General features: G+C 42.9%; 1 protein-coding gene across 1 annotated transcript; it reads left to right on the top strand.

Annotated features, from left to right (window-relative positions):
• Positions 1-307: 307 nt before the first annotated feature.
• ACE2 (angiotensin converting enzyme 2) lies at positions 308-26,958 on the top strand. The gene is made up of 18 exons (XM_005151459.2): positions 308-490; positions 2,815-2,973; positions 4,847-4,940; positions 5,520-5,663; positions 6,469-6,581; positions 7,111-7,219; positions 7,951-8,048; positions 9,560-9,729; positions 10,739-10,965; positions 11,813-11,957; positions 17,163-17,261; positions 17,900-18,022; positions 18,377-18,549; positions 19,493-19,551; positions 23,625-23,725; positions 24,650-24,766; positions 26,005-26,199; positions 26,838-26,958. The coding sequence occupies exons 1-18, from the start codon at positions 308-310 to the stop codon at positions 26,956-26,958; spliced, it is 2,430 nt and encodes an 809-aa protein (XP_005151516.2).

Genomic DNA, 26,958 nt, shown 5'->3' with positions numbered 1-26,958 from the left:
GTATCATTGACAGCACATTTGGGAAACATTAACCAAAAGTAAAAGCCTTTTATAAGAAGGCCATAAAATGGCAGCAGTAATTATGTTTTCCCAAAGTTAATAATTGACTTTTGTTTATTTGTCTTTTTGTAAGAAACTTTTTCCTTTCTCTCCTACAATGGATAGAACCTATAAAAGGCCCCGCAAATTGGATTCAGCCTTTTTTCTTCACTCAAGTCATGCTTGAAGGCCAATGAGACATAGCCCGACACAGAAGCTTACCTGAGGAAACCTACTTCATTGAGTGGTTCTCAGCCCAGACAAGAATATGTTGGTACACCTTTGGCTTGTCTGTGTTCTGAGTGCTGTCGTGACCCCCCAGGATGTCACACCACAAGCCCAAATGTTTCTAGAAGAGTTTAACAGGAAGGCAGAAGACATCAGCTATGATAGCTCCCTTGCCTCATGGAACTACAACACCAACATCACTGAGGAGACTGCCAGGCAAATGGTAAGTACTCCATCCCGTGGGTTTTACTGTTGTTTGAGGAATCTGACAGCTACTTTCTAGTTTATTTTGGTTCCAGTTAAGTTGGCTGAAATTTGACTGCTACTTCTTTAGTAGCTGTGGTTTAGTTTCTGGAGGGTAGAGGGTCTTGCTTTAAGGTAGCAATGCCTTGCTGGAGGTGCCTGGACTACTACCAGCCTCTACAGCTTAAGGTTGGCACCTAGGCTGCCTATTACATGGGGATGGTCAGAGGCTGAACGTGTCCCTAGCCATTACCCTGAGTCACCCTGGAGGAAAAGGCAAGGAAGTGGTGCATATTCTCCCCCAAAATCTGAGAGAGATGCTTTCTTCTGATTGGGGTCCACCACCACCAGTGTTTCCTGGAGCACCATTCCTGTGCAGGGCCCCTTTCCTCTTGGAGAGGTCACAGGCTGGAGGGGATGGTCTTCTTCCAAGGCCCAGGGTAGATGCTGCCTTGCAGCAGGAAGGACCACAGCATTTGTACTTATGTTATTTTGCAGTACAGTTCTGCCTGCTTCTCAGCCTGCAGCTGTCGAGGCAGATGGGACCTGTAGGCAAGTATGTGTTTATAAAGAGCAGTCAGCCATGATCCAGGTGGTTACAAGACCATGGCTGCCATGCCTCTCATAACAGTGGAGCCTTTCAAAATGGACAAAGCCACCTTAAATTTTGTAGCTGTATGTATTTTAAGGTTAACTCAAGCCTTACTGAAAAACAATTCAGAGCAGAAAAATGAAGCTGAACATCATACATCCAATTTTCTGTAATGGTTTAACTCTTCCACTTTGTGGTCTTATAGCTTAATTAAAACATGGTTTAATGATCATATTTCTTAATTAAAGAAGGAGACTGGTTGCTGGAAGAAATCTGAATGGCTAATCATTATCAACCTGGAATGTTTTCTGAGGCACCAGGTACTTAAACTCTGACATTTCCAAACACGTAAAATAAAAGCCCCATACAGTACTTTCAGCATTAGTGAGATGATAATAAAATATGTGAGGAGACACCAGCAAGAAGAATCAATTAGTTCAATGCTCAAAGAGAACATTTTTCTCTCACTTGATCTCTTCTGTAACACTTGAAATAAGCCCGCTTATGAGGATCAGAGTTAATGAATACTGTCTTTTCTGGCTCCTTCCCAATCATATTCCTTGTAAAGAGGGCCACAAACACCTTAACTATTCCTCTGACTTCTCAATCAGTACCTCTAATTGAGGAAAAATGAGACAGCCAGCTAACTTCTTTCCCCCAGCTTTTATAACCAAAGAGCCCCCTCTTCTGCCCCACTGCTACTAAGGCACCTATTAATCCCTGCTCTTGCAAGGAGTTCAGACATAGATTTACACACTGTGCATGAAAGAGCTTTTCAGAGACAATATGACATTTGTGTTTCCTGATGCTTCAGCAGGGAGGGCTCTGCTGAGGGAGATGTTACAGGTGCCCTCTCCACAACCCAGGAAGCTCTGGCATGAGCACAATTAATTAAAACGTCCTGAGGATCCAGGTTGATTAGTACTGTTCTTGTTACCATTTGGGATGGGTATTGATACACAATGTACAAACACATTTTAAAAAGGTGAATGAAAATAAGAGAGTCCAAAATCCAAATAATGTCTTTATGGGGCTACTTTGTGCACTGAAATTGGGGAGTTTCACATGTCATGGTGTGTAACTGTAGCAGTGATAAAAGCAACCTTATGCAAAACATTGAGGTTTTGTATGCCCAATTTAGGCACCTATTTATAGGCTTCTAAGCTCAAGCATAATAATTTATTTACCAGAACTTCAGGAGAAATTGATATTTTCATATAGTTATTGATTTTATATATATTGATATATTATTATATTATTGATACATAAATTGAAATATGCATATGGCTGCTGTCTGTCACTGCTACTTGAAGCAGAAATAGGGAATGACATCTGGGATACAGACCTCTCGTGCCCTGACTTGTATCTGGCTTTTGTTAGGCACAGGTGGGTGGAAAAAAACACTAAGGGAAGAACACATGGTGTTTTAAAGTATCAGGGAACACAGCTAGGTGATGCTGGATCGATTATAACAAGCATGGTGTGAGGTGACAGGCCCACTTCCAAAGAAAAATAGTTATCTGGATATGCAAATAAAGCAAAGCCAAAGCATTCTTCAATCATTTCACTGTGCAGTGCAAATGCTCAACCTGTAATCCACAGGTGGTCTCCACAAAGGAAGTTTTCCCAGAAGTAACATTCTTCCCTACTGAGTATTTCAGGATGCTGCACTCTTGGCAGGGTAATTCAGAGTTTGTGTGAACCTCTTTCAGAATGAGGCAGGCGCCAAGTGGTCCATGTTTTACGAAGAGGCCTCCAGGAATGCCAGCAGCTTCCCATTATCCAGCATCCAGGATGCTCTCACCAGGCTTCAGATTCAGACTCTCCAGGACAGAGGATCAACTGTGCTGTCACCAGAAAAATACAGCAGAGTAAGTTGATGAATGTAGCTCATTTTTGTGAGGTGAGTTTGGCTGCCTCCCACAACACCCCCAAGCAAGGGCAGAGTGTTGTTGCCACCCTTCTTGTCTCAGGATGATTCATTTTTCCAGCACCGGAATGGAGAATGCACCTATTCAAGGTACTCATAGCAGTATGGGACTGATGGGGTAGTCTGGTTTACAAAGCTGATTTCCATCCAAGTTAATAGTTTCACTGTGTAATCCATGCAATGAATTTCAAACATGAACACATGCCTCTAAGGTGTCCTTGACAAATAGCTGTATTGGTCCTAGGAGGAAAAGAGTACCTGTGAGAAGTGCTTGACTAAGTCCAGACCTGGGGCAATGAGCAGAATGAGATGGGTCAAAGGACATGCAATGAGTAAAAAGGTGGAGGAAGACTTTCTTTCTCTGCTCATGTTTCATTATTAAACAGTGGAAAAGGGGGTGTTTAATGCAGCAGGCACCCTGGGATGCCTGAAATTGAAGAGGGTTGGTGACTTCCTTCCGCAGAAAGCTGCTGAAGGCCATCAAGATTTAGCAGGATTCATAGTAAGGCTTGATGTTTCCACTGACAAGCTCATGTAAAAGGAATGTGCATGGATAATGACTGTATGTGGAGTTAGAGTGAGCAGCTGTGCAGACTCAAAAGGGATTTATAACCAAACACTTTAAAGCTAAATTAGTTTCCTTTTGCTGCAGATTAAATTGAAAGAGCATTGAGTTTAGGGATTCTACAGTCCTGATTCTAGAAGGATCCTGAGATTTTCCTGCCAAGATCAGCAATGTTAACCACCATGCAAGAAAAGCAGCAGACTGGCTGGATCTCCTGTCTGATCCAAATGAGATGTGTTTCTGGGCAGATTACCTTGGTGGCAATGCTGACAGTTCCTACAAAGTTGTGTTTATTTTGGAGCACAGCAGTGCACTGATGGCAATGCTTTCTCTGTTGAGGAGGATTTTTTTCAGTATCCTCCTTGTTTTGATATCTGCAATTTCCTATATAAATGGCCTTTGGGGATGAAATTGGCTTTTGCTTGAAAAGTGACTTTTCGTACAGTCCAACGAGATTCATCAATACAAAAATTTCTCTAGGCACCAACTTACTTTAATGCTGATAAAGACAGTCATTAACTACCCCTCCCACTGAAAGCTCTACATAGTTATGATTTAAAGTTTTAAATGAGAAATAACATAGTCCAAAAAGAAAAGCTAAAAGTGGTACATGGTTTTTTTGAGGTATGAAAATCTGAAACATAAAGAAACACCTCAAAACAGAGCTATGTAGCATAGTTTCAGAGGTAGAGCTGAAGGATTTCAGATTAATTTGGCCTTCAGCTCACCCAAGACATAAACCGTAACTTCCCTGTAATGAAGTATAAGCAGATCTATGCAATCAGTGCCATGTGATGTTAAAAAATCCCCACAAGTAACAAGGAGCCTTGCAGCATCTGCAGAAGGAGCCCTTTTTGCTGCCACTCAAAACCATGACCTACCTGAAAAATTTAGGTGCATCTACACTTATGGAAGCAAGTTGCTAAACTGTATTGTTTGATTGCTGCTGTACATTGCTAGCTGTCATGACAGTCTGCATTCATTAAATCCAGAGCTCTCTCTGACTGTATATTAAGGACCTGAATATTACATCATATATTTGGGAAATTATCTGTCTTTTCCAGGTAGGTCCTGATTCAGTAATGCATTTAGGAAAGTTCTTTCATTAATCTCTACTGAGCTTAACCATATGTTTAAATGCTAAGCTGGTGGGTGAAGAGTTGAATCTAGCTTTTAAGGAATTAGCATAATTGGCTGTTATTTTGCACAAAGTGTGTTTCTAACAGACTATCTCACATCTAACTTGCAGCTGAGCACTGTGCTAAATACAATGAGTACCATCTACAGCACTGGGACTGTCTGTAAAATCACTGAACCATCCGAGTGTTTGGTGCTGGAGCCAGGTACAGTACTAACCATAGCCGCTACTCTATCCTTTACACTGAGGGTTCAAAACCAAAAAGCCCAGGAGTGGCTCCTGACTTCAAGAGACCAGGCAGTCATTTCAATAGATATATTCTGGTATCTAAAGCTTAGTCATAATTTAATTGCATCTTGTGGTTCAGGGGCCTCCAGCGGGCCTCCTGCCCACAGGACATACTGTCTCCTACCTGTAGCAGACAGGATTTGAATAGAACTGTTTAGCTTGTGTGACAGTCTGACTGTCACCTGGTGTTTACCTGTGTCACAGAAAGTCCATTTTTTTCCCCGTCGTCAACGTTTTGTTGGACTCAGCATTTCATTGAGGCCAGTCCCAAGAACACTGTCCATTTAAGGGAAGCTACTGTAGAAAGAGCATATAAGGGACTCATGATCTGCTCCATGTCTCTTAAAGAGAAGGACAGGAAAAGCCCAAATCAGAAAAGGCCCAATAAAATAGTGAGTTATTGAAAATTTATTTTGCTTTGGCTCATTTGCCTCCTGTGAAAGAAAAATAGATTCTGATTTTTCAAGGCTTAGTACTTATTTTTTTGTTCTGACAGGTCTTGACACTATTATGGCTAACAGTACAGATTATAATGAGAGGCTGTGGGCCTGGGAAGGCTGGAGAGCTGGTGTTGGCAGAATGATGAGACCATTATACGAAGAGTATGTTGAACTTAAAAATGAGGTTGCAAAGCTTAATAGTAAGTCACAATTTTATTTTTCTTTTCTGGCACCCAGAAAGTAACAAACATGCATGTGTCTTGCACAATTTGGAACTGTTTTCTCAAGGGCCAATGTCAGATGGCTGCTAGTTTTCTTTTTAAAAAGCTTTTGAAGTAACTATATTATTTGTCTCTTGACCAAACTGCACCTATGTCACCTGCTTTCCTATATCCTTGTTTTGTGAAAATTGTCAAGCTGGAGCTAGACACAAGGAATAAGAAATTCTAGTCTGAATAGTTAGACATGAAAAAATCAAATATTAAGAAATGATCACAGAGAACTTTCTCCATATCACTAAGGAAGAGGCCTCAGCTATGAGACATTTCTGCTCCAGGCTTAATGGAGCCCAGTGGACTGGAAGAGCTGATGGAACTGGGAGCTGAATTCCAGTCCTGGTATCTACACCTGCCCTGGTGGTTTTGTTGCTAGAAGGGGGGGCCCATATTCAGTGTCCATCACCTTATATCTTCAGTGAGAACCCCTTAGTACACAGCCTGACAGAGGCTGCCCTCCCTCATAGCCACAGGAGCTCCAGTCAGGAGTGACAATTCACTTTGACCTCCAACTGGAATTACCTTAATTAGCCGATAACTGTGACTGCAATAACTGCATTTCTTGGAACACTATCATACCTGCATATTCATGGAACAGAGCCGTGGAGGAGCACCCTCCTTCTGCCTAGACCCATTGCAGGTCTGTTTGTGATCAGCAGGGAGCAGCACTTCTGCAGACCCACGTGGTTCCATGAGTGGTATCGTGATTTGATTCATCTGTGCTTTACAGGTTATTCTGACTATGGAGATTACTGGAGAGCAAATTATGAAGCAGACTATCCAGAAGAATACAAATACAGCCGTGACCAACTGGTCAGAGATGTGGAGAAGACATTTGAGCAGGTAGAGGCAGGAAAAAGCTCTCATCTGAGCCACAGGGCTGTGTTTTGTGATGGAGGTCTCATGTGTCGATGCTGCTAAGGAAGATAAGACCTGCTTTAAAATGGCTAATCCTAGTCTGCATGGGGTTAACAGATGTTGGGAAACATACACTTTTTAACCTCTGCAGACATTCTAAGACCAGCCAAAGGGCTGCACTGTGCCAAAGGCTGGGAAAGAATGGGCTCTGAAGAGCAGAGATGTCTCTCCTCCAGGAAGGGCCCATGGGGGAAAGTATGTTTCCCATGGGTAGATGGCATCTGTGATACGCCTCATGTAGCAATGCTCCCTCCCTCATACCTGAGCAGGACTTCTGGGGCTAGGACCTGGACTCAGCACTTGAGCCCTGAGGCAAAGCTTGGCTGCAGGTTTGGGGTACATTTACCTGCCAGGAGAACTTTGTCAGACACCTTTGAGGCTCTCTGTTTAAGAGGGATGAGTGGTGTAGAGCAAAGAGAAAATAATTTGTTTCCTTCTTCTCCTCTGCCTCCAGATAAAACCTCTGTACCAGCAGCTGCATGCTTATGTGAGGCACCAGCTGGAGCAGGTCTACGGCCCCGAGCTCATCAGCTCCACGGGATGCCTGCCTGCTCACTTGCTGGGTACGTCAATGCAGCCGTGTCACTCAAGCCTGACTTTGTACAAAAGGCAGACCCCTTCAAGGCATAAGGGAAGAGAGTAATCTGCCTATTTAATCAGGATATTATCAAACAGGTTACAGATAAGAGAAAGGGAGAAGAGAAAGGGAGTAAAGTCCCTGGCAGAGATGACCCAGGTGCTTAGCAGCAGTGGCAGGTAGGGAAGGCAGGTGTCCTTATCCTTGCTGGAGCTGGTAACTCTCAGCTCAAAACTCCTGCACTGATCTGGGACATTTCCCTCTCCTCTGCAGTGCTTGTCTTCCTTAGAAATGAGAGTTTCAGAGAGACCCATTTTCCCTTTTAAATCGTATTTTAAGGACCCACATTTCCACAACTTTGCTTCCAAAGCACAAAGCATCAAGTTTCTGTAACTGCAATGTACCTGAACACGACATCAATAATCATGTGGACTAACAACATGAAGTTCAGCTGTGATCAGACCTTTAGGAGGGTGACCTGTCCTGAAACTATATTTTAAAAGAATAGCTGATCTTGTGGACTAAAAGGATCTTTGATCTGACTTTGACCTATGCATGACTTCCTAGAACTTCTGCCTTCCACAGCTGGATCAGACCTGTTTAGATGTGTAGGACACCTATTTATGACACTGCACAATCTCTAGAACTGTCTGACACTTTTGAACAATATATAATCAATCATTTAAATTATTTCTATGTTTCTTTCTTATTTTGAAGGTGATATGTGGGGTAGATTTTGGACAAATCTGTATGCCTTGACAGTTCCCTACCCAGCCAAACCCAACATTGATGTAACTTCTACAATGGTTCAAAAGGTAAGGCAAGCTTTTATTCAATATGAATTATGCAAGAAATCTAGATGGAATAACAAATATACAGCAGATCTCAGCTGCTTTTTTAGAAAGCCATAGCTCCCCTAAGGCAAAACATTGCTTTCAGCATCCTTTTTTGTTTGCTCTTCACCTTAATGTGTTCATGCACTGTACCTTTTCCCTTAGCTGTTCTCCTCTTTCTTCTCCACTCTCTTTGATCGGCTTAATCTTGGCTCCACATCTATTTTCCTCAGAGACCTCCATCCATTAAGAGATGTATTTTGTACACATAAATATTTCAGAACTCATGGAGTTGGCTGGCATCAAATATGACCTTTGCCAGCCATTACCATAATCAAATAGTTTGTGTATTGCAGTTTGGGTTCTTATTTGGTTTTTGTTTTTTTTTTTTCCAGTCTTGTTTATTTGAATACAGCTAGGAAACTGCAGTGCTGCCTGTTGTCTCTTGGCAGCTGCATAGTACCATAAGGTCTGTGTTTGAGATCTGTAGTGCTAACAGCTGTGATGGCACCTTTACCAGAACGGGAACATGGATGAAGATAAATCTCTGTAGTCTTGACTAAGATTCACTCCTTTTACAAGATAAAAGAAGTGAAGCTCTGGTGGAATTCGATTTCTAAAAAGTTATTATTCACCTGAAATCTACCTCCCTTTCAATAGCAGCACTCCATGCAAAAGTTATGCTGGCAAGAGAAGGAATGGAGAAATTTGATTCATAAGCAGTTTGACGAAGTCTGCATCAATCTCACCTCTATTTTACAGTACTGGCCCCCTTGTAGTCATAAATTTATGTATATTACAGTACCACTGTGAGGAGGAAAGTATTATTTACAGAGCCTTGAGGCAAAGGCTGAACTCATCCTTGTTAGTGGATGTACCCAATTTAGGATTCTTATCCAAATGATCTGTCTGCCACCTAAATCACTCTGAAAACTCAGCCCAGTACATGCAGAGGTCCTGCTATGTAGAATAATAAAACTGCTGAATGACAAAAATGTTTTATATATTACCATGCAGTTATAATCTGATAAACAAGTCTTCTAGATGCATTTGCCAGGTTTTATGGTTCTGGCTGAGATCTCCTCTAATGCTCATCTTCTGGGAGTGCTGCTTCGCTCTCTCAAATCAGTAGTTCTCAGTTGAAATGGCCAAAGGGTTACATCCCAGATCTGACATGTTATTGAGAAGAGTGCCTTTGTTATGTGCACTGCCTTATCTTTGGCTGAGGGCTTCTCTGGTCTGGGTCAGGTGCTATTTTCTGAACCTCTGAATGAAGAAACCTGTTTTGTTTGTGGAGAAAACACTTAATTCCAGTTACCAGCAGGATTTACAGAAATACCAAAGGCAAACACTACCACCTTACTCCCAGAAAATGAGGTGCTGATCTGAAGTTCATGGGAGATAAATATGAAGTCAGCTGTCCTGTGTTAAGCCAACCGCAGGGAACAGGCTCTGTGGGAAGCAATGATTAATGGTGGCATTGTCTCCCTCAGCAGTGGGATGCGATGAGAATATTTAAAGCTGCTGAGGCTTTCTTCACTTCCATTGGCCTCAACGCAATGACTGAAGGCTTCTGGAATAACTCTATGCTCACAGAGCCAGCAGACAACAGGAAGGTTGTCTGCCATCCTACAGCGTGGGATCTGGGGAAAAATGACTACAGGTACTGCAATTACTATAATCCCTTTTTATACCATCTCATAAGACATTAATATTTTCACTAATGGTATACCGTACTGGTATAAGTTATATTTTTGCATTATTAATAATTTTCTTCTAGCTGATAAGATGGGAAAGGAAGACAAAAGAGCAGGCATTCCTGTGGGACTGTAAACCTTTCTGTGTAACTTTTTCTATGAAGATCTAATGGCTATTCTCAAATTTATATAAATTACAGAAATGGCTATGTTCTAGAGCTTAAGGAATAAGCATAAATACTGGTGTTTTGTGGATACCAGATCTGGGGACTCTTGCCCACTCAGCAACAATGGGACAGGGTTCCTAAACAGCAAGTGAAAACCTGAAAGCCCACCATCTTCTTTAGCAGATATATCCAGTTTTGTGAAAATCCAACAATCTCTTCCATATTTGGGAAAGGAGAGGGACAGCAAATTCCCACACAGAGAAGTCTCCTGGGGCAAATTCTGTACCCTCTTGCAGTCCCCACAGTTACCTGGGGAAAGGGGTTGGTACCCATCAGAGCCTTAGTGAAAGCTGCCAGCCTCACACCTCACCAGTTGAGGAAACTGAAAGGAAACATTATTTGGAAGAAATTCCATTATTAAATAGTGCTAATGGGAGACTAAAGTAGCCAGAATCAGTGCCACACAGGTTTTTTTACACTACTCTCTTCCTAAGCTTGATGGTGGGTACTTGCTCTAACACAATGAGTTTATCACCAAGATTCAGAGTGCATCTGCTTCTCACAAAACAACAATTTTCTCTTACCCCCAGCACAATTTCAAGGTGGGTGAAAGTGTTCTGCTGAATTCCCCATCCAAATATAGCTCTTGCAGGAGAAACTGCATCCCATGCTAAGATGTGTCTGCCCGGGCTTTGCAAGGGGAAAAGGGTGTTTGCAAGCTCTGGAGGCTGCTTTGTAGACAGGGCTTGGGCAGCAGCTGGCTGGACCACTGTCTCTCTAATCACAAACATGTTGCTCTGGTGCGCAGGATCAAGATGTGCACCAAAGTGACCATGGACGACTTTTTGACCGCGCACCATGAGATGGGCCACATTGAGTATGACATGGCGTACTCTGTGCAGCCCTACCTGCTAAGAGATGGTGCCAATGAGGGCTTCCACGAAGCAGTGGGTGAAATTATGTCACTTTCTGCAGCCACCCCTCAGCACTTGAAATCTCTTGACCTCCTAGAGCAAACTTTCCAAGAGGATGAAGGTAAACATGTACATAAATATTATATATTTATGTGAAAACACTTGCAGGTCTTATTTTATATTTTTATATATATTTTTATATATATTTTATAGCAGAAGATTGTTTCTGCAAACTGAGTGAGCAGCTGAGAGCCTTCTGAAAGTCTTACACCACTAACTTATCAGAAATACCTTATTTTTTTCCCCCAGTTCACATCATGAAGCAAGGGTCACTACTTTATAATGCTGCTACATAATTTATAAACGAATAGCTAGCACTTCATTATCTTCAGTACTGAACAACTTATTCCCAAATCTTCATTGTTCATTTAGATGAAACTCCAATAGTCTTTTCAATTTCTGTTGCATGAATCTGTACATATTTCTACCAAGTATGTATTTAGCAGTTCAAATGAAACTGAAACCTTGAGATTTCCATCTCCTACTTAAGTGAATATTGAGCGGACAATGTAGGTAAGCCTTCATTACAATGCATTTTGTCTGGCATCTCTGAGTATTACCTTATAAAGATTGAGATGTACATTCTGAGATGTACATTCTGAGATGTCTTCAACTTCATATTCCCCAGAGCCTGGGAAAATTTCCAGTGGCATATAATGAAATGTAAATGCCAAAGTACTAGGTTCTTTAATGGCGGGGGGGGGGGGGGAAGAAGGAGACAAAACTGTATACAATACCTAAGTGATCTTTTCTAATGTTGCTTTTTTCAGTAGTATTCACTTTTTCTTTAGTGAAAATTTGTAATTCAAACCAGATGTAAGCATTAGCTGTAAAAGGAAGCAACTTTAGCTGTCTAATCAGATACTAATTGCTACCATAACCATTACCGTAACTACTTCTCTCTTCAGAAACTGAAATCAACTTTCTGCTCAAACAAGCACTAACAATTGTTGGAACAATGCCTTTTACTTACATGCTGGAGAAGTGGAGGTGGATGGTGTTTAGTGGTGAGATTACAAAGCAGGAATGGACGAAGCGGTGGTGGGAGATGAAGTAAGTTTGAGAAACAAAAGTGATTTTTTGCAAATTAACCTGCAAAACTAGCCCTTCATACTTAGTGCAGTGAAGTGCCTGTGCCCCGATAGGGCAGGATCTGTCTCTCAGGCTGTTTCTACATTGCCGGGTAGAATACCAGCTACAAATGCTCAGTGTGGTACAGACCACATCTCACAAGCAATGTGTCCACATTAGCACTGTGTATAGCCCCCAGCAGTGTACCCTGCCTCTCAACAGATTTTCCCCTCATTTCTAATGTCAGCTCCTCTGATAAAGACAGCCCTTGGCCTTCACACAAGATATTCCAGATCCCAGGATTGACCCTGATATTTCTGTGACACACATCCCAAGACATTTTCATCACTTAGGTATAGCCCTCCCCTAAGTCTCATCAGCCATAAACTCTGATTTGCTTCCCACTGCCTTAAGGACAAGTGGAAAGTGAAGTTCATCATGCTTGCCAGCCTGAGAAGCATAGGGACCTCAGTTTACCAAATATCTGTGCACTCTTATCTCCCCCTTCTCATGTGGTTTTGGAGGCAAATTGTCTGAAAGACTGCAGACTGATCCTTTACTTTCCTATTGACATACCACTTTTCTCAATCAAGGAAATACAGCTCCATTGGCAAGTAGTGTCCAGAGGTGTCTTTTCAGATAATGCCCACGAGCCAACCTATTTTCAGCACCCTGGAGCTCAAGATTGAAAAGCAGTTTGATTCAAAATGGAGACTGAATTTCCTAGGTTTAACATGGGGGCAGAAAAATGGGAAGAAACCTAACAAGCTCACACTGAAAATGGAGTCTGAACTTTTAACATGACCACAAACAAAAATAATCCATCAGCAGACAAAATCTATAACAAAATTTGATATAAGCAAACCTCCTGACCCACTGTAAAAATCAATAAGCTTCAATTTATTCAAAAGTAGTAGAGATGTCAGAAAACTGACAAATTGTTCAAAAGCTTATGACATTTGTTGTAGCAGCTGCAAAGCTCTCTGCTGCAGCAAGACCTTGAAGTGCAGGTTTATGGAAAATATTTCCATGGGAGCTTATTCCCATTTTCAGAATTTAGGGAATGGGCTTGTTTCCATAAATCACACTCTCAGGAGAGGAAAATAAAGAGAAATTTCATCTCCAGCCCAGTGGTACAACAGAACATACAGCACAAAAAGCGCAAGTGTTAGTCTTCAAACTGGGGATGGCCCAGGGCTTGAGGTGTACACATGAAGCTTATGTCTTGTAGATTATTTCATTCCACCAATTACTCCCTTCACACTCTGCTGTCACACAAATCCCTTCCTTGCACTATCAGTTTCAAAGCAGCTTCCTCTCTGTGGTCTCCAGCTGAGGAGCAGTACTCATCTGGAGTTACTGCAAGCTGTATGGACTTAGAATCATAGAATAGTTAGGGCTGGAAAGGACCTTAAGATCATCTACTTCCAACCCCCTTGCCATGGGCAGGGACACCTCACACTAAACCATGTCACCCAAGGCTCTATCCAACCTGGGCTTGAACAATGCCAGGGATGGAGCATTCATAGCTTCCTTGGAAAACACACTCCAGTACCTCATCACTCTCACAGTAAAGAACTTCCTCCTTATATCTAAACTAAACTTCCCCTGTTTAAGTTTTAACCTATTACCCCTTGTCCTATCACTACAGTCCCTAATGAATAGTCCATCCGCAGCATCCCTATAGGCCTTTCAGATACTGGAAGGCTGCAATGAGGTCTCCATGCAGCCTTCTCTTCTCCAGGCTGAACAGCCACAACTTTCTCAGCCTATCTTCATACAGGAGGTGCTCCAGCCAACTGATCATCCTTGTGGCCCTCCTCTGGACTTGTTCCAACCGTTCCATGTCCTTTATATGTTGAGGACACCAGAACTGTACACAATACCTCAAGTGAGGTCTCACAAGAGCAGAGGACCACCTCCTTCAACCTGCTGGTCATGTTCCTTTTGATGCAGCCCAGGATACAGTTGGCTTTCTGGGCTGTGAGTGCACACTGGAGCTGGCTCATGTCATCGACCAAAACCCCCAAGTCCTCCTCTGCAGGGCTGCTCTGAATCTCTTCTCTGCCCAAACTGTAGCTATGCCTGGGATTGATCCGACCTAGGTGCAGGACCTTGCACTTGGCATGGTTAAACTTCATGAGGCTGGCATCAGCCCACCTTAGAAGCTTGTCGAGATCCCTCTGGATGGAATTCCTTCCCTCCAGCATTATCAACTGAACCACACAGCTTGGTGTCATCAGCAAACTTGCTGAGGGCGCACTCAATCCCACTGTCCATGTCAATGACAAAGATGTTGAACAAGACCGGTCCCAACACCGATCCCGGAGGTACATCACTCATTACCAACCTCCAACTGGACATTGAGCCATTGACCACAACTCTTTGAGTGCAACCATCCAGCCAGTTCTTTATCCACCGAGTGGTCCATCCATCAAATTGATGTCTCTCCAATTTAGAGACAAGGATGTCATGTGGGACATTGTCGAACGTTTTGCACAAGTCCAGGTAGATGACGTCAACTGCTCTGCCCCTGTCCTTTAGTTCCGTAGCCCCATCATAGAAGGCCACCAAATTGATGAGGCATGATTTCCCCTTAGTGAAGCCATGCTGGATGTCACCAAGCACCTTGTTGTTTTTCATGTGCCCTAGCATGCCTTCCAGGAGCACCTGTTCCCAGGTTTTGCCAGGCACAGAGGTGAGAGTGACTGGTCTGTAATTCTCTGTGTCATCCATTTTCCCCTTCTTGAAAATGGGGGTTATATTTCCCTTTTTCCAGTTGTTGGGAGCTTCACCTGACTGCCATGATTTTTCAAACATGATGGCCACTGGCTTAGCAACTTCATTTGCCTCAACCTCCAGGACCCACAGATGGATTTCATCAGGTCCCATGGATTTGTGCACATTCAGGTTCTTAAGATGGTCTTGAACGAGATCCTCTCCTACAGTGGGCCTAAGGTCTTCATTCTCACAGTCCCCGTGTCTGCTTTCCAAGACTTGGGTAGTGTGGTCAGAGCCTTTGCCAGTGAAGACTGAGGCAAAGAAGTCATTAAGAACCTCAGCCTTCTCCATATCCAGGGTAGCCAGTTCTCCTGATAGCTTCCAGAGGGGACCTGTGTTGTCCTTATTCTGTCTTTTATTCACAATGTACCTATAGAATCCCTTCCTGTTATCCTTAGCATCCCTAGCCAAGTCTAATTCTAACTGGGCCTTAGCTTTCCTAACCTGGTCCCTAGCTTCCCAGACAACATCCCTGTATTCTTCCCAGGCTGCCCATCTTTGCTTCCACCTTTTATAAGCCTCTTTTTTCCCCCTAAGTTTCCTCAGCAGCTCCTTATCCATCCAAGGAGGTCTCCTGGCCTCCCTGCTGCACTTCCTTCTAGATGGGATTCAACACTCCTGAGGTTGTAGCAGGTGATCCTTGAATATCACCCAAGAGTCTTGGGCTCCCCTGCCCTCTAGGGCTGTATCCCATGGAACCTTACTCAGCAGGTTCCTGAAGAGGCCAAAGTCTGCTCTCTTGAAGTCCAGGGCAGTGAGCTGACTGCACACTCTTCTCACTGTCCTGAGGATCTCAAACTCAACCATCTCATGATCACTGCAACCAAGGCTGCCCTGGAGCATCACATTTCCAATGAGCCCTTCCCTCTTGGTGAGCACAAGGCCAAGCCTGGCACCTCTCCTTGTTGGCTCCTCTATTACTTGCAGAAGGAAGCTGTCTTCCACACCACAGAGGAACCTCCTGGATTGCTTATGCCTGGCTGTTACTGTCCCTCCAACAGATACCCGGATGGTTGAAGTCCCCCATGAGAGCAAGGTCCTGTGAGCGTGAGGCTGTTCCTATCTGTCTGTAGAGTGCTTCATCCACACATTCCTCTTGATCAGGCTGTCTGTAACAGATCCCCACAATAATGTTCCCCATCACTGTTCTTTCTTTAACCCTGACCCACAAGCTCTCTTTTGACTGCTCACCTGCCCCCAGACAGAGTTCCATACTCTCCAGCCTATCCCTAACATAAACAGCAACTCCCCCTCCCCGTCTGCCTGGCCTGTCTTTTCTAAAGAGCCTGTAACCTGCCATTCCAACACTCCAGTCATAGGAGCCATCCCACCATGTTTCTTTGATGCCTATTATATCATACTCCCCTAGGTGTGCACACATCCCTAGTTCCTCTTGTTTGTTCCCCATGCTATGGGCACTTGTATAGAGGCATCTGAGCCAAGCTCCAAATGAAGCTGGCTCATTGGCTGGAGCAGCTGGAATAGCTCTGCATTGCTGTGAGCATTCATTATAAGTGCTGGCAAATGACTCTGTGTGTTGGGATGGAACGACATCCCCCTCCCCCAGCATATCTAGTTTAAATCTTTCTTGACCAGCCTGGCAAGCCTCCTACCAAAACCACTCTCCCCATTTGTTGTCAGACCAGCTCCACCAGCCTACAGTAGACTTGGCATCTCAAATCAAGTCCCATGTTCTAAATACCCAAACCCCTGACTATGGCACCACTGTTCTAACCATTTATTAACCTGCCAAATCCGCCTACCCTTCTTAATGTCCTCCCATTTGACCTGGAGGATTGAGGGAAAACCTATCTGATCCCCAGAGCCCTTAACCACCTTTCCCAGGGCTCTGTAGTCCTTAATGTTCTCTGGGCTAGTGCTATCTATATCACTAGCACTAACATGGATGACTAGAAGTGGGTAATAGTCAGTGGGACTTACTGGAGCAGGCAGCCTCTCTGCAACACCCCTGATCCAAGCCCCCGGTAGGCAACACACATCCTTTGAGACTGGATCAGGCTGACAGATGGGTGCTTCTGTGCCTGTCCAAAGCAGAGTCCCCTACTACTATGACCCACGGCTTTTTCTGGGTGGCACCAGTAGTGATTCTCTTTACTGGTGCATCAGCTGGTTGCTCATGTCATGGATTCTCTTTACTGGTGCATCAGCTGGTTGTTCATGTGGTGAGGTGTGCGTTTCATCGTTAGCCCCCTGCAGAACTGTGAAGCAGTTCTGGGTGGGGACATAATTGTTCTCTTCCTCTTTTTTTGTTGGCTTTTTTTGACTTCTGTTTGGAAGTGAAAGAGGTGCCCATATGTATCAGAAAATACAGAGGAAGAGCAGAGTCAGGTTCCCCCCTCCCTTATTATCTACTAACAGGAATTCTGTGTTTTTTCTTCATCCCAGGAGAGAAATAGTTGGTGTTGTTGAACCAGTCCCTCATGATGAAACCTATTGTGACCCTGCAGTGCTGTTTCATGTGGCTAACGATTACTCATTCATAAGGTAGCTCAGTGTTTAATTTATGCCTTACATTTTGGGTACAGAACATCTGGTAGGGAGAACATCTGACTAGCTGAAACATCTGGTGGGGAGTCTCAGGACACAATATTACTTGGTTTAAAGTCCTGATCAGGTCACTGATTTCAGTGGTAGTTTTTCCGTGAACACCAGGGGCTGCTGCATAGCAATGTCTAGCAGTGAGGAGGCTGCTGAGCTTCTTGTGGAGCAGAGAAGCTTTGTGCTGTCATCAAACCATTGGGAGCACATCTGTAGGAGGTGCATGCCTTCTGAGGAAACGGCATGCCCTGTACCACTGTCACTTGGGTTATGCACATGCAGCCCTGCTAACTCTGGATGTCCCTCTATGCCCCAGCCATTTCATTTCAGAATGCTCAGCTGGAGCAGAGAGTTGGGCCTTAAAAACTTTACTTGCTCCTGATTTATGTGGGAACAAACAGATCTGTGACTCTTCTGCTGCATCTGATCTTGGCATTTTGTTAAATCTGAGTTAGCATGGCCTATAAATATCAGCAGGAGCACCAGCAGACACAGCACAGCTCTCCAAAGGCAAAGGGCTTATAGGTTTTCTTGACAGATGACTAACAAAAACTGTGCTTTCCTTATCCTTTCCCTTCCTTTAGGTATTACACCCGGACCATCTATCAGTTCCAGTTTCAGGAGGCACTTTGCAAAGCAGCTAACCATACTGGCCCTCTTCACACATGTGACATTACCAACTCCAGAGCAGCTGGTCAGAAGCTGAGGTAACAAAACAAATTTCTTGCACATAATAAATCAGAATATAACGAAGCCTGATTCATCCTTGAAAGCTTCTGGAGTCAATGAACCTAGAATGAACCTAGCTTAAAAATTTAGCATTTATCTACTCAGTTTATTTTGATAAGTTGACTAAGTTTTTATCCACTGAGGATCTAAACATCAAAGGTTTAATTGCCCATTAATGGGAAAATAATTTATTTTTATTAATAGGAGTGACGGGACGAAAGGGGGAATTCAGAAGCAAAAAGAAAATTTTGATACTGCTTGCAGATTGTTTTGCTAGATGTCTAGATGGAACATAGCAATAACGTATACTACCTTTCCTTCCATGTACACAGACAATTGCTTGAATTAGGCAGATCCAAGCCCTGGACTCAGGCACTGGAAAGCGTAACAGGAGAGAAATACATGAATGCATCACCTTTGCTCCAGTACTTTGAACCTTTATATAATTGGCTGAAAAAAACCAACGCTGGCAGATACATTGGTTGGAAAACAGACTGGGCTCCATGTATGTATGGCTTGTGGGTGGATTTAGGGCCACGCAGTAGTCCTCACAACTCTTGATCAGCAAATTCCCTCTCTCTCAGCTATTGAAGGCTCTTCTTCCTAGGGAAGCAGGGTTTTAGGAAATACACACTGAGCAGTAGGTTTCACTCATGGGAAGGCAATCCAGCTTCCTCATGGCCAAAGCTGAGAAACTGGCGTACATGAGGTTTGTCACAGCTTCATCAGTTTTCAGAAATAGTTTATGTTATTCAATAGTGGTAGCACTAAGAATATGGAATGGCTGTGCAGAGGGAAGAAAGACCAGAGGCTTGAACTTGTTTGATGCTTTCCTGGGAGTAGTGTGGCTGTTCTGCAGGTCTGGGAGCCACCAGTCCTGGGAAACAGAGACCCTGAGCTGGGGGCACAAGGGAAAAACAGTGCAAAAATATTACCACTATTTTTTTTATTTGCTGTTACGTGCTAGTCAAAGAAGAGAGTTGAAGGGGAAGAATTGCATATTTCAGCCTATTGTGATGACACTGAGCATTGAAGCACTCAGGTTATATATGTGTAACCACTGTCAGTACTGGAGCATACCATAGCACAGTGATGTATTTAATGGTGGGATTTGTCTAACCAGACAAACAGAAACTGATATTTGCATCTGAGCTGCTCATTCCATTGGTGGGAAAGAGGCACTTCCTTTGGGAGATGTTTAAAGAAGACCAGAGGACTGCACTCTAGATGTGCTCGCTTTGTCTACTACAAAGCCAAACTTGGGTGACTGACTGCTCAGATGTGGATGTTGCAGTAAAAGTGGCTGAAGGGAAACAAGATCAATCCCATCAAGCTGGCCATTTAGAGCAGGAGAACCTATAAGGAAACTCTAGTCCCCCCAGCATTTCCCAGGGACAGACTTTCTGTCACTACAGCTGTGACACAGCTCTTGTTTCTCTTTAAACCAGATTCCGACAATGCCATCAAAGTACGCATCAGCCTGAAGTCAGCACTGGGAGACCGGGCAGTAAGTGTATTTGTGCTGTGGCACTCTTTGCATTGTCTGGGCAACGGAGATGTGCTGATGGTTCTCAGAAAATAAAGCAGGGTATAGCTGGTCTTTGCATCTGAAGAGTGGCATCAGCTCAGGTGAAGGGTTATCACATAAAAGATGTCTTCTGAGTTTGTGCTCAAGACTCCCACTACAGTCAGTGGAGACACCTCTACAGGGAGTGATCTTACCCATTTTAGACAAACATCTCAGCTAGATGAGTTGAGTTATTCTGTGGAAATACTGATCCCCTTTTACCTGTTACAGGACATGCCTGGAGGGTAGTGTAGGGGAAGCTATGTACCTGAAAATTACTATATTTTTCCGAGCTATGCTGGTCTAAACAACAAAGTCTCTATCTAATTTCCTCTAATTTCCTTTATGAATGCTACAGTGGCTGTCTTCAGAAATCGCTATCAGAGCAGCTACTTCACATTTGAATGTGGGGCTTAACGCAGAGGAATTGAATTCCACTAGCTAATCTCAAATGCTCTTGATTTCATGCTGAAACCCTTCTGTCAGCATTCCTTTGTAGATTTTTATTTGCCTGTTTGCTGTAATCTTTCCAGATCCTGATATATTTATATTTGGCTGCCTCCCTGCCCTCCAACTCTTATGCAGAGACAGCTTTATTATTAAGATTGTGGGGGGCAGCACAGCTGCTTCTGTTTCAGACAAGAAGGGCTTTCATTCCCAAGAGCTTGTCTGCTTTCCCTGATTATACCAGCTGGTCTAATAAAATGTATTACAGCAACTGGAAAAACTCATCAAAGCCAAAGATGGCTTTTATGATTTTAAACAGAGCATTGTCTTAGCCCAGCTGCTAAACCCAGGCTGAAAATTTGCTCCCTACTCTAGTTGTGCCTCTTTATGTTAATCTCACAAAGGCGACATAGAAGGCTTAAGTGCAGACACTTCACTCCTGTCAATAGCCATTTTCACCTTGCAGAACATTAGTGATTTTCCAGGAATGAGTATGTCATCAGGCAGGTCATTTAGACTGGCATGTTGGAACCTATTGGACTAGCAAGGACACAATACCATGGACTAATTTTTCATATGAATGGATGCTCTTGCTTCTATTGCTGTCTCACATGCAAACCCCACTGGAGTTTTATTGCTTCCTAGACCACTGAGTCAAGTTAGGTACAATTCAAAACTGATATCAGGAGCATGAAAAGGTTCCATATTACAACACATTTATTAGTCATTACGGTTAATGTTTAGCTTAATACCATTTTTATGCTTGCTTTTTGCCATCATGGTCTTTTGTTATACAATTGAGCGGCTGTAAAATAATCTCATACAGATTACTCAATTTGAATTATTGTATGGACAGTAGGTTCCTAAGCTCCAAAGAGCAAGCCATGCATTTTCCTCTTAAAACCAGTCCACATTACCAACTTTCAAGAAACCTTTTTTGTACAGCAGCTTTCTGCCTCCCCACAAATTTCTCTTATGCTGAGCTCCCAGGCACATCACTCTGTATATCTATATGCCAGCAGTGGGTAATGGTACACACAAGAACTGGCATAGGGAAAAGGCAGGGAGAACCTCAGGCAGGAATCTCAGCCCAGCTACACAAAGCAATATGTTTTGACTGCTTTATGCACCTCAGAGCATACAGAAGCCGAGAACCTGATGCAACTGTTTTTTAAGATGTATTTCGAGCTGCTTTGCACCATTATGACAGCAGAAAATAGTCTGAGTATGCCACCAAATCTTTCAATATTTCTGCGGTTTAGCACTGAGTTGAGCAGAAAGGGAAAGATCCCCCCTCCCAGCAGAGGGAGAGCTACACTGGGGCGGCTGCAGCTCATGCAGGCAGTCCTGCACCCCGCAACTACATACCCTGGCTGTTACCAGCAGAGATGTTTCAGTAGACGAGAGTTCTGCAAATTAAGCTCCCAGATTGATGGATGGGTTTACACCAGCTGTACCAGAGTGTGTCCTACTGCAATTACCCTGCTAATTGTTTTCAGGTTGATGGGATTAAAGCTGCAGCGTAGCCTTGCTGCATCATCAGTGAGGCTGAAATACCTACAGCTTTTGCTTCAGCTGGGGCTTTATGAAAAGTGCCCTCCCACGGGAAACTGCTACAAGACCCCTGCTGAATCACATGGGGTCTGTCTTATTTAAATTAAAGGGCTCCAGAGTGTCAGTCCTCTGAGCACAACTTGAAAACAGAACCCCTCTTCAAACATTGATTCAAGATTCCCCACTGGGTCAATATCATACGTCTGATTACACTGTAAAAAGCTGTCACACAAGATAGCGTTAGGGAATGGGGAGCTGTCAGCCTGTGGGCATTTGGACATATTTTACAACCAAAAATGCTTTTTGAATCAGAGGCCAGGCTTACACTGTCTTTCAAGTCACACATGGGATCTTGGAGGGAACATGCTATAATAGAGGCACTTAGCAAAGTTCATTTTGTTCTGAAAGCAAAGCAGCCTCTGTAGCATATAGCAAGCACCAAGGTAGGTTTCTGAGATGCCTAGGGAAGGTGTGTGGATAGTCATTACTCAAACACAGATCAGAAGCCAGCCAGGTACTTCCCATCCACAAAACCAGTAATGGTATTTATAAAGGCACTTGAGAGGCATAGTGGCAATTAAAATACATTAGAGTAAAAAAAAAAAAACAACAAAATATATATTATGGAAATGAATACATAATAAAAAAGCTAAAATGCTAAGTACAGAAAGCAGCAAGAAAGCAGCAGTAGAGGAATCAAGCTCAATTAGTCCCTGGTTTGAAAAAAAAAAAATAAAAATGCACTGCAGAGTCTAAAGCTGTTGGGGATAAATGAAAAACTGAGAAACTCCCACAGCAGCATCCTAGGCTGTGATGGTGAACACTGCCAGCTGCTGGAGATAACCGGTAACAAGAAGAAGCGCTTCAGCACAGGGATTTGCCTGCCCCTCAGCAAACAAAAGAAAGCCACAGACATTAGCCAAGGCGATTCACAGCTTCAGCCCTTGCTGATGAGAACATCCACAGCTGGCACAGCCAATCTCTAATGAGGCTGCTCTGCTAGCAGTGGCTTTGAGACACCGGTGTATTCCCGGGGCCTGATCCTGCACAAATTAACAACAGCAGGCTCTTTCTGTTTTTTCCTCCCTTGTATGTCTCCGTCTTCATTTTATATCATTGTCAAGAGGAGGACAAGGTTGAAATATGTGTTTTATAAAACCTGTTACAACAGAGCTGCCTTCAACCACACCTTCCAGAATGATAATTGAGAAAGTCAGGAGCTGTGTAAAATTATCGCTGACAACATTTATAGGCATTCCTGCTCAGGTACCATAAACACAATCAACTCTAGGCAAATCTAGGGGGATAAAAAAATGCTACAGAGTTCAGACAGGAATTTTCCCTTTGTGCACACAGTGTTGCACAAAAGAGCAGTTTGCATTATCAGCTCCTGTGATGGTTTTTGTCCTGTGTACAGCTCTCAGTTCCTGGCCCTGAGAAGCTGTTTTTGACTGCCACTGCAAATAACTTTGGACTCATAAGGCAGGTCAGGATGAGTCTACACAGGCAGTGCATTTTTTTATATTCCCTCTCTATTCTTCAGGGAAAACTAGCAATTACATGCCTGTTTCAGAAATACTGATGAAAAGAGCTTTTATTGAAATAAACCAAATCCCAAACAAAAATCCCAGCTCATCAGGCAAATAAATAAGCCACCTTCACATAACAATCCCACCCCAAAGTTTCCCCCTCAAAAGACTAGATCTGCAAATAAAATGATCAGCTGGGACTGCAGCACCTTCAGCAACCTCATGTGAGGGTACCAGAAATCGCAGCAGGACAGCCTGATGCAATATTTGGCAGCAGGGCTGCCTGCATGTTTATTCTCCTGCAAAGCACTCAAATTAACGGAGCTAAAAGGTTTGAGTAGGTTCCTGAAGTGCTATCATGGTGCAAATAAATAATACTGAAGTGCATACCAAGCATTACAATTGCCATTTCTTTTTAGAATGATCTCTTGGTGTCAGGTAACTTGCCATCTCTGATGAATTTTGCTTGTGCTGTTTCTGCAGTATGAATGGGATGAAAGCGAGCTCTTCCTGTTCAAGTCATCCATTGCCTATGCCATGAGAAAATACTTTGCAGAGGTGAAGCAACAGGAAGTTAACTTCCAGTGAGTGACTTTCTTAATTGTGCCACCTATGTCTATATTGCTTCTGGTTCACTAGCAGCATGAATTGGTGGAATTAATTGTGCCTTCTGTCAAATGTAAGGTGATAACAAACAGTGTTAAACATCAGCTGGTTTCAAAAGGTAAAATGCCAGTTTGGTTACATGCTGTCTTTTCACTCAAGAGTCTGAAGTTTAGGAATGATGTGTGAAGGTTAGGTCATTTCAGCAGATACAGAAGGCTTTGCCTCCCACAGGTTGAAGCGAGCCTTGAGAATTTGACACCTATGTGGGAATATCAGGGAAGATGCAATTTTGAAAATGTATGTGTATGATACTGAATATACAAGAGGTTTTGGGCCAAGGAAAAATTTGTTGATTACAAAACACTAGAATTCTGTGCAGACTTCCTACTTTTATCTAGGTTCACTTACACATAAAATCTATCATCTGAAATTGATTCTGGCAGGAAAACAACCCTTTTTATTAGGTCTCTCAAAAATTTTTTGGGCTATCTACTTAAGCTGTTTGATGCTACTTTATAGAATATCAGCCATGTAATGTCTATGACCTATGTCCAGCAGGATATAAGGAAAATTGGTTAGGTACTCCATACATCACCTCATTCACAAGACTTGCCTTGAACACTTTTTCTTCTGCAGCTGATTATGTGCTTTGGAAAAGGTACGGGTAGAATTTCTCCACCTGAGTAAAGAAATAGCACATAGAAAAAGAAGTTCTGTGAGGAAATTTATTTCAGTTCTCAGTTGAGGTCACTAGGAAGCATTCACTTAAATAACTGAAATTCACCTAAATAAAATAACCCCCTGCCATTGCCCATCACATCTGTTCACTTGCCCAAATTTAAAGCTAATTTTGTCTCAGAAATTAAAAAAAAAAACAACTTTTTCTTCTGTTTCTTATTCAGAACTACAGACATTCATGTTGGGGAACAGACACAAAGGATCTCCTTCTACCTTACTGTCAGCATGCCAGCCAATATCAGCAATATTGTGCCCAAAGCTGATGTGGAAAATGCCATCAGGTGAGATTTTGCTCTCTGGAGAAATAAAAAAAACTCATCAGCCAAACAACCAGGTGAAAGGGTGGAAAGGAAAGCAATGCTCAAGCCAGCTGAGGCAGAAGGGATGATAAGAAAGTCAGTTATGCAGTTAGCATAAATAGTGGGATGTGAGAAACTGTTATGACAGAAAGAAAACAGTCCATCTATCTGATGGTGTCTTGGACAACAGCCAATGTAAAATGCTTCAGCATGCTTGTAAAACTGCTGTAGCACACCTAATTGCATCATACTTTGCCAGAAAATACAATTGCTTGAACTTTAACAAGATCTTATATTGTGAAATACAGAGCACAGTAACTGTGTGTGAAGGCACGTGTGTTTTCTCCTCTCATAAGTGAAAATTCAGTGAAAGATTTATTGTCAGTAAGGACTCCAGAACAATGATGTGTTAGAAAGATAGCCATGTGTAATCAATTACACAGAAAAGAAGAGGTCAGAACAGGAGATTGTTCTTACTTATGGATCAATGAAGAGCTCCTTATAGCACAGTATGACACTACTGTAAGTCACTGCTGTAAAAACGATAAGTAAAACTGCAATTCCGCAGTTGGTCACAGATAACGTACAGTGGGAAATGAAAAGGGCACAAATCTAAAAGCAGCAGCAGTATGAGATGGGGTTAAAAAAGTGGTGAGATAAGTTGGTGAACCAAGGGAGAAGAGTATGGCTATGATAGTCACTGTATGGTTAGCACACAATAGCAGAAGTTCAGGGAGAAACAAAGCACAGAAAAGGGTTTTCAGGGCTGTGAAAAAACACAGGAATAAAAACTATGGAACACTGTAGGAGGGAACCAGGTCTTCTGTGGTTTTCTTCAAAGCTGTGGTTTTCTATCACACATTGAAGAAACTTATGGATAGCTAAGACACTTAAGGTAAAGAGAATCATGGAAGAAATGCAAATAGAGAGGGAGATTAGAAGGTTGTTTGCCTCATTTTTATAAATGTTAAGACTGAGGTTAAGAGTTCATTCAGTGTCTGAACATGCCAGTTAAGCTGCAACACATTAAGAGCTTGTTACTGTGGTTGTCACTCACTGCACCATGCCAGAAGTAACATGGGCTTAGCAGTACCTCTGTTGCAGCCTTTCCAACTGAGCAGTCCAGGGGAAGCTGACACTGAAGATCTTAAAACAATTGAAAACTGTTTGTATGCTTCCAATAAACATGCAGAACTCTTTGAATTTGCTCTCAATGGCAGGATGTCTCGGGGACGAATCAATGAGGCTTTCAGACTGGATGATAACACGCTGGAGTTTGTGGGCATACTTCCAACCTTGGCCACGCCTTATGAACCACCAGTCACCATCTGGTTAATAATATTTGGGGTGGTCATTAGCCTGGTTGTCATTGGAGTTATTGTCTTGATAATCACTGGTCAGAGAGATCGCAAAAAGTGAGTAATATTTTTGATACTACGATCATGACCACTGGAAGATGTCCTGATGACTGAATCGCCAGGGTGCTCACAAATAGGCTGCCAAATATAACTGAAGCAAGTTAAGGAATTAATGCTTATAATTCGCCTCCCACCAACAGTGATAGCTAAATATTCAGCTCACTGCTTTTCAGTGCACAGCAGATTTGGCAGCTTAGTACAATTTCCCCATCATCATCACAGCTGGACGCTGTGGCTGCAGGGAGCTGTGAGGGGCTAGGTTTCTGCCAGCCTCACTGCAAGATTGATGGAGTGGCCTGCTGGGAACACAGTGCCTTCTCCAGCAGCAGAGTTGCCCATATTCATCAGCACCAGCAGTTTTCAGTAATCTTGTTGGAGGCTGTCCAGTAATGTAATGTTCCTTAAATATTACTGCATTAACAGCAATTTGGCTGGGTTGCTTTTCTATGTGTCTCCATTAATGGTGTTTCTAAGAATGTAGTAGGTTTGCTACAGTTCCCTTAAAACCAACACAATTCCTTTTATATAAAGATTCCTTTTTAAACACAGTATTATTTACAGTAGGGGATTCTGGGGATCCAGAAGGACTTGAACATAACAGAGGCTTCTAATAAAAAAATGCATTTTCATCACAGGAAGGAGAGAGAAAGGAGAGGTGAAGCAGCAACAAACTGTCAAGAGGTGAACCCTTATGCTGAAGAAGGAAAAAGCAACATGGGTTTTGAGCCATCTGAAGAGACACAAACGTCATTCTAG

Source organism: Melopsittacus undulatus, chromosome 2 (genome assembly GCF_012275295.1).
Source record: "Melopsittacus undulatus isolate bMelUnd1 chromosome 2, bMelUnd1.mat.Z, whole genome shotgun sequence".
In the NCBI taxonomy this organism is placed as follows: domain Eukaryota; kingdom Metazoa; phylum Chordata; class Aves; order Psittaciformes; family Psittaculidae; genus Melopsittacus; species Melopsittacus undulatus.
This window is presented reverse-complemented; position numbering and strand designations above follow the sequence as displayed.

Bases quoted from the DNA above. Each gene is read 5' to 3' on its own strand.
- ACE2 (XM_005151459.2), top strand. From the start codon at position 308: ATGTTGGTACACCTTTGGCTTGTCTGTGTTCTGAGTGCTGTCGTGACC. The intron at 6,582-7,110 runs GTAGAGGCAGGA...CTCTGCCTCCAG, and splicing joins TGGAGAAGACATTTGAGCAG to ATAAAACCTCTGTACCAGCA. The intron at 9,730-10,738 runs GTACTGCAATTA...TCTGGTGCGCAG, and splicing joins CTGGGGAAAAATGACTACAG to GATCAAGATGTGCACCAAAG.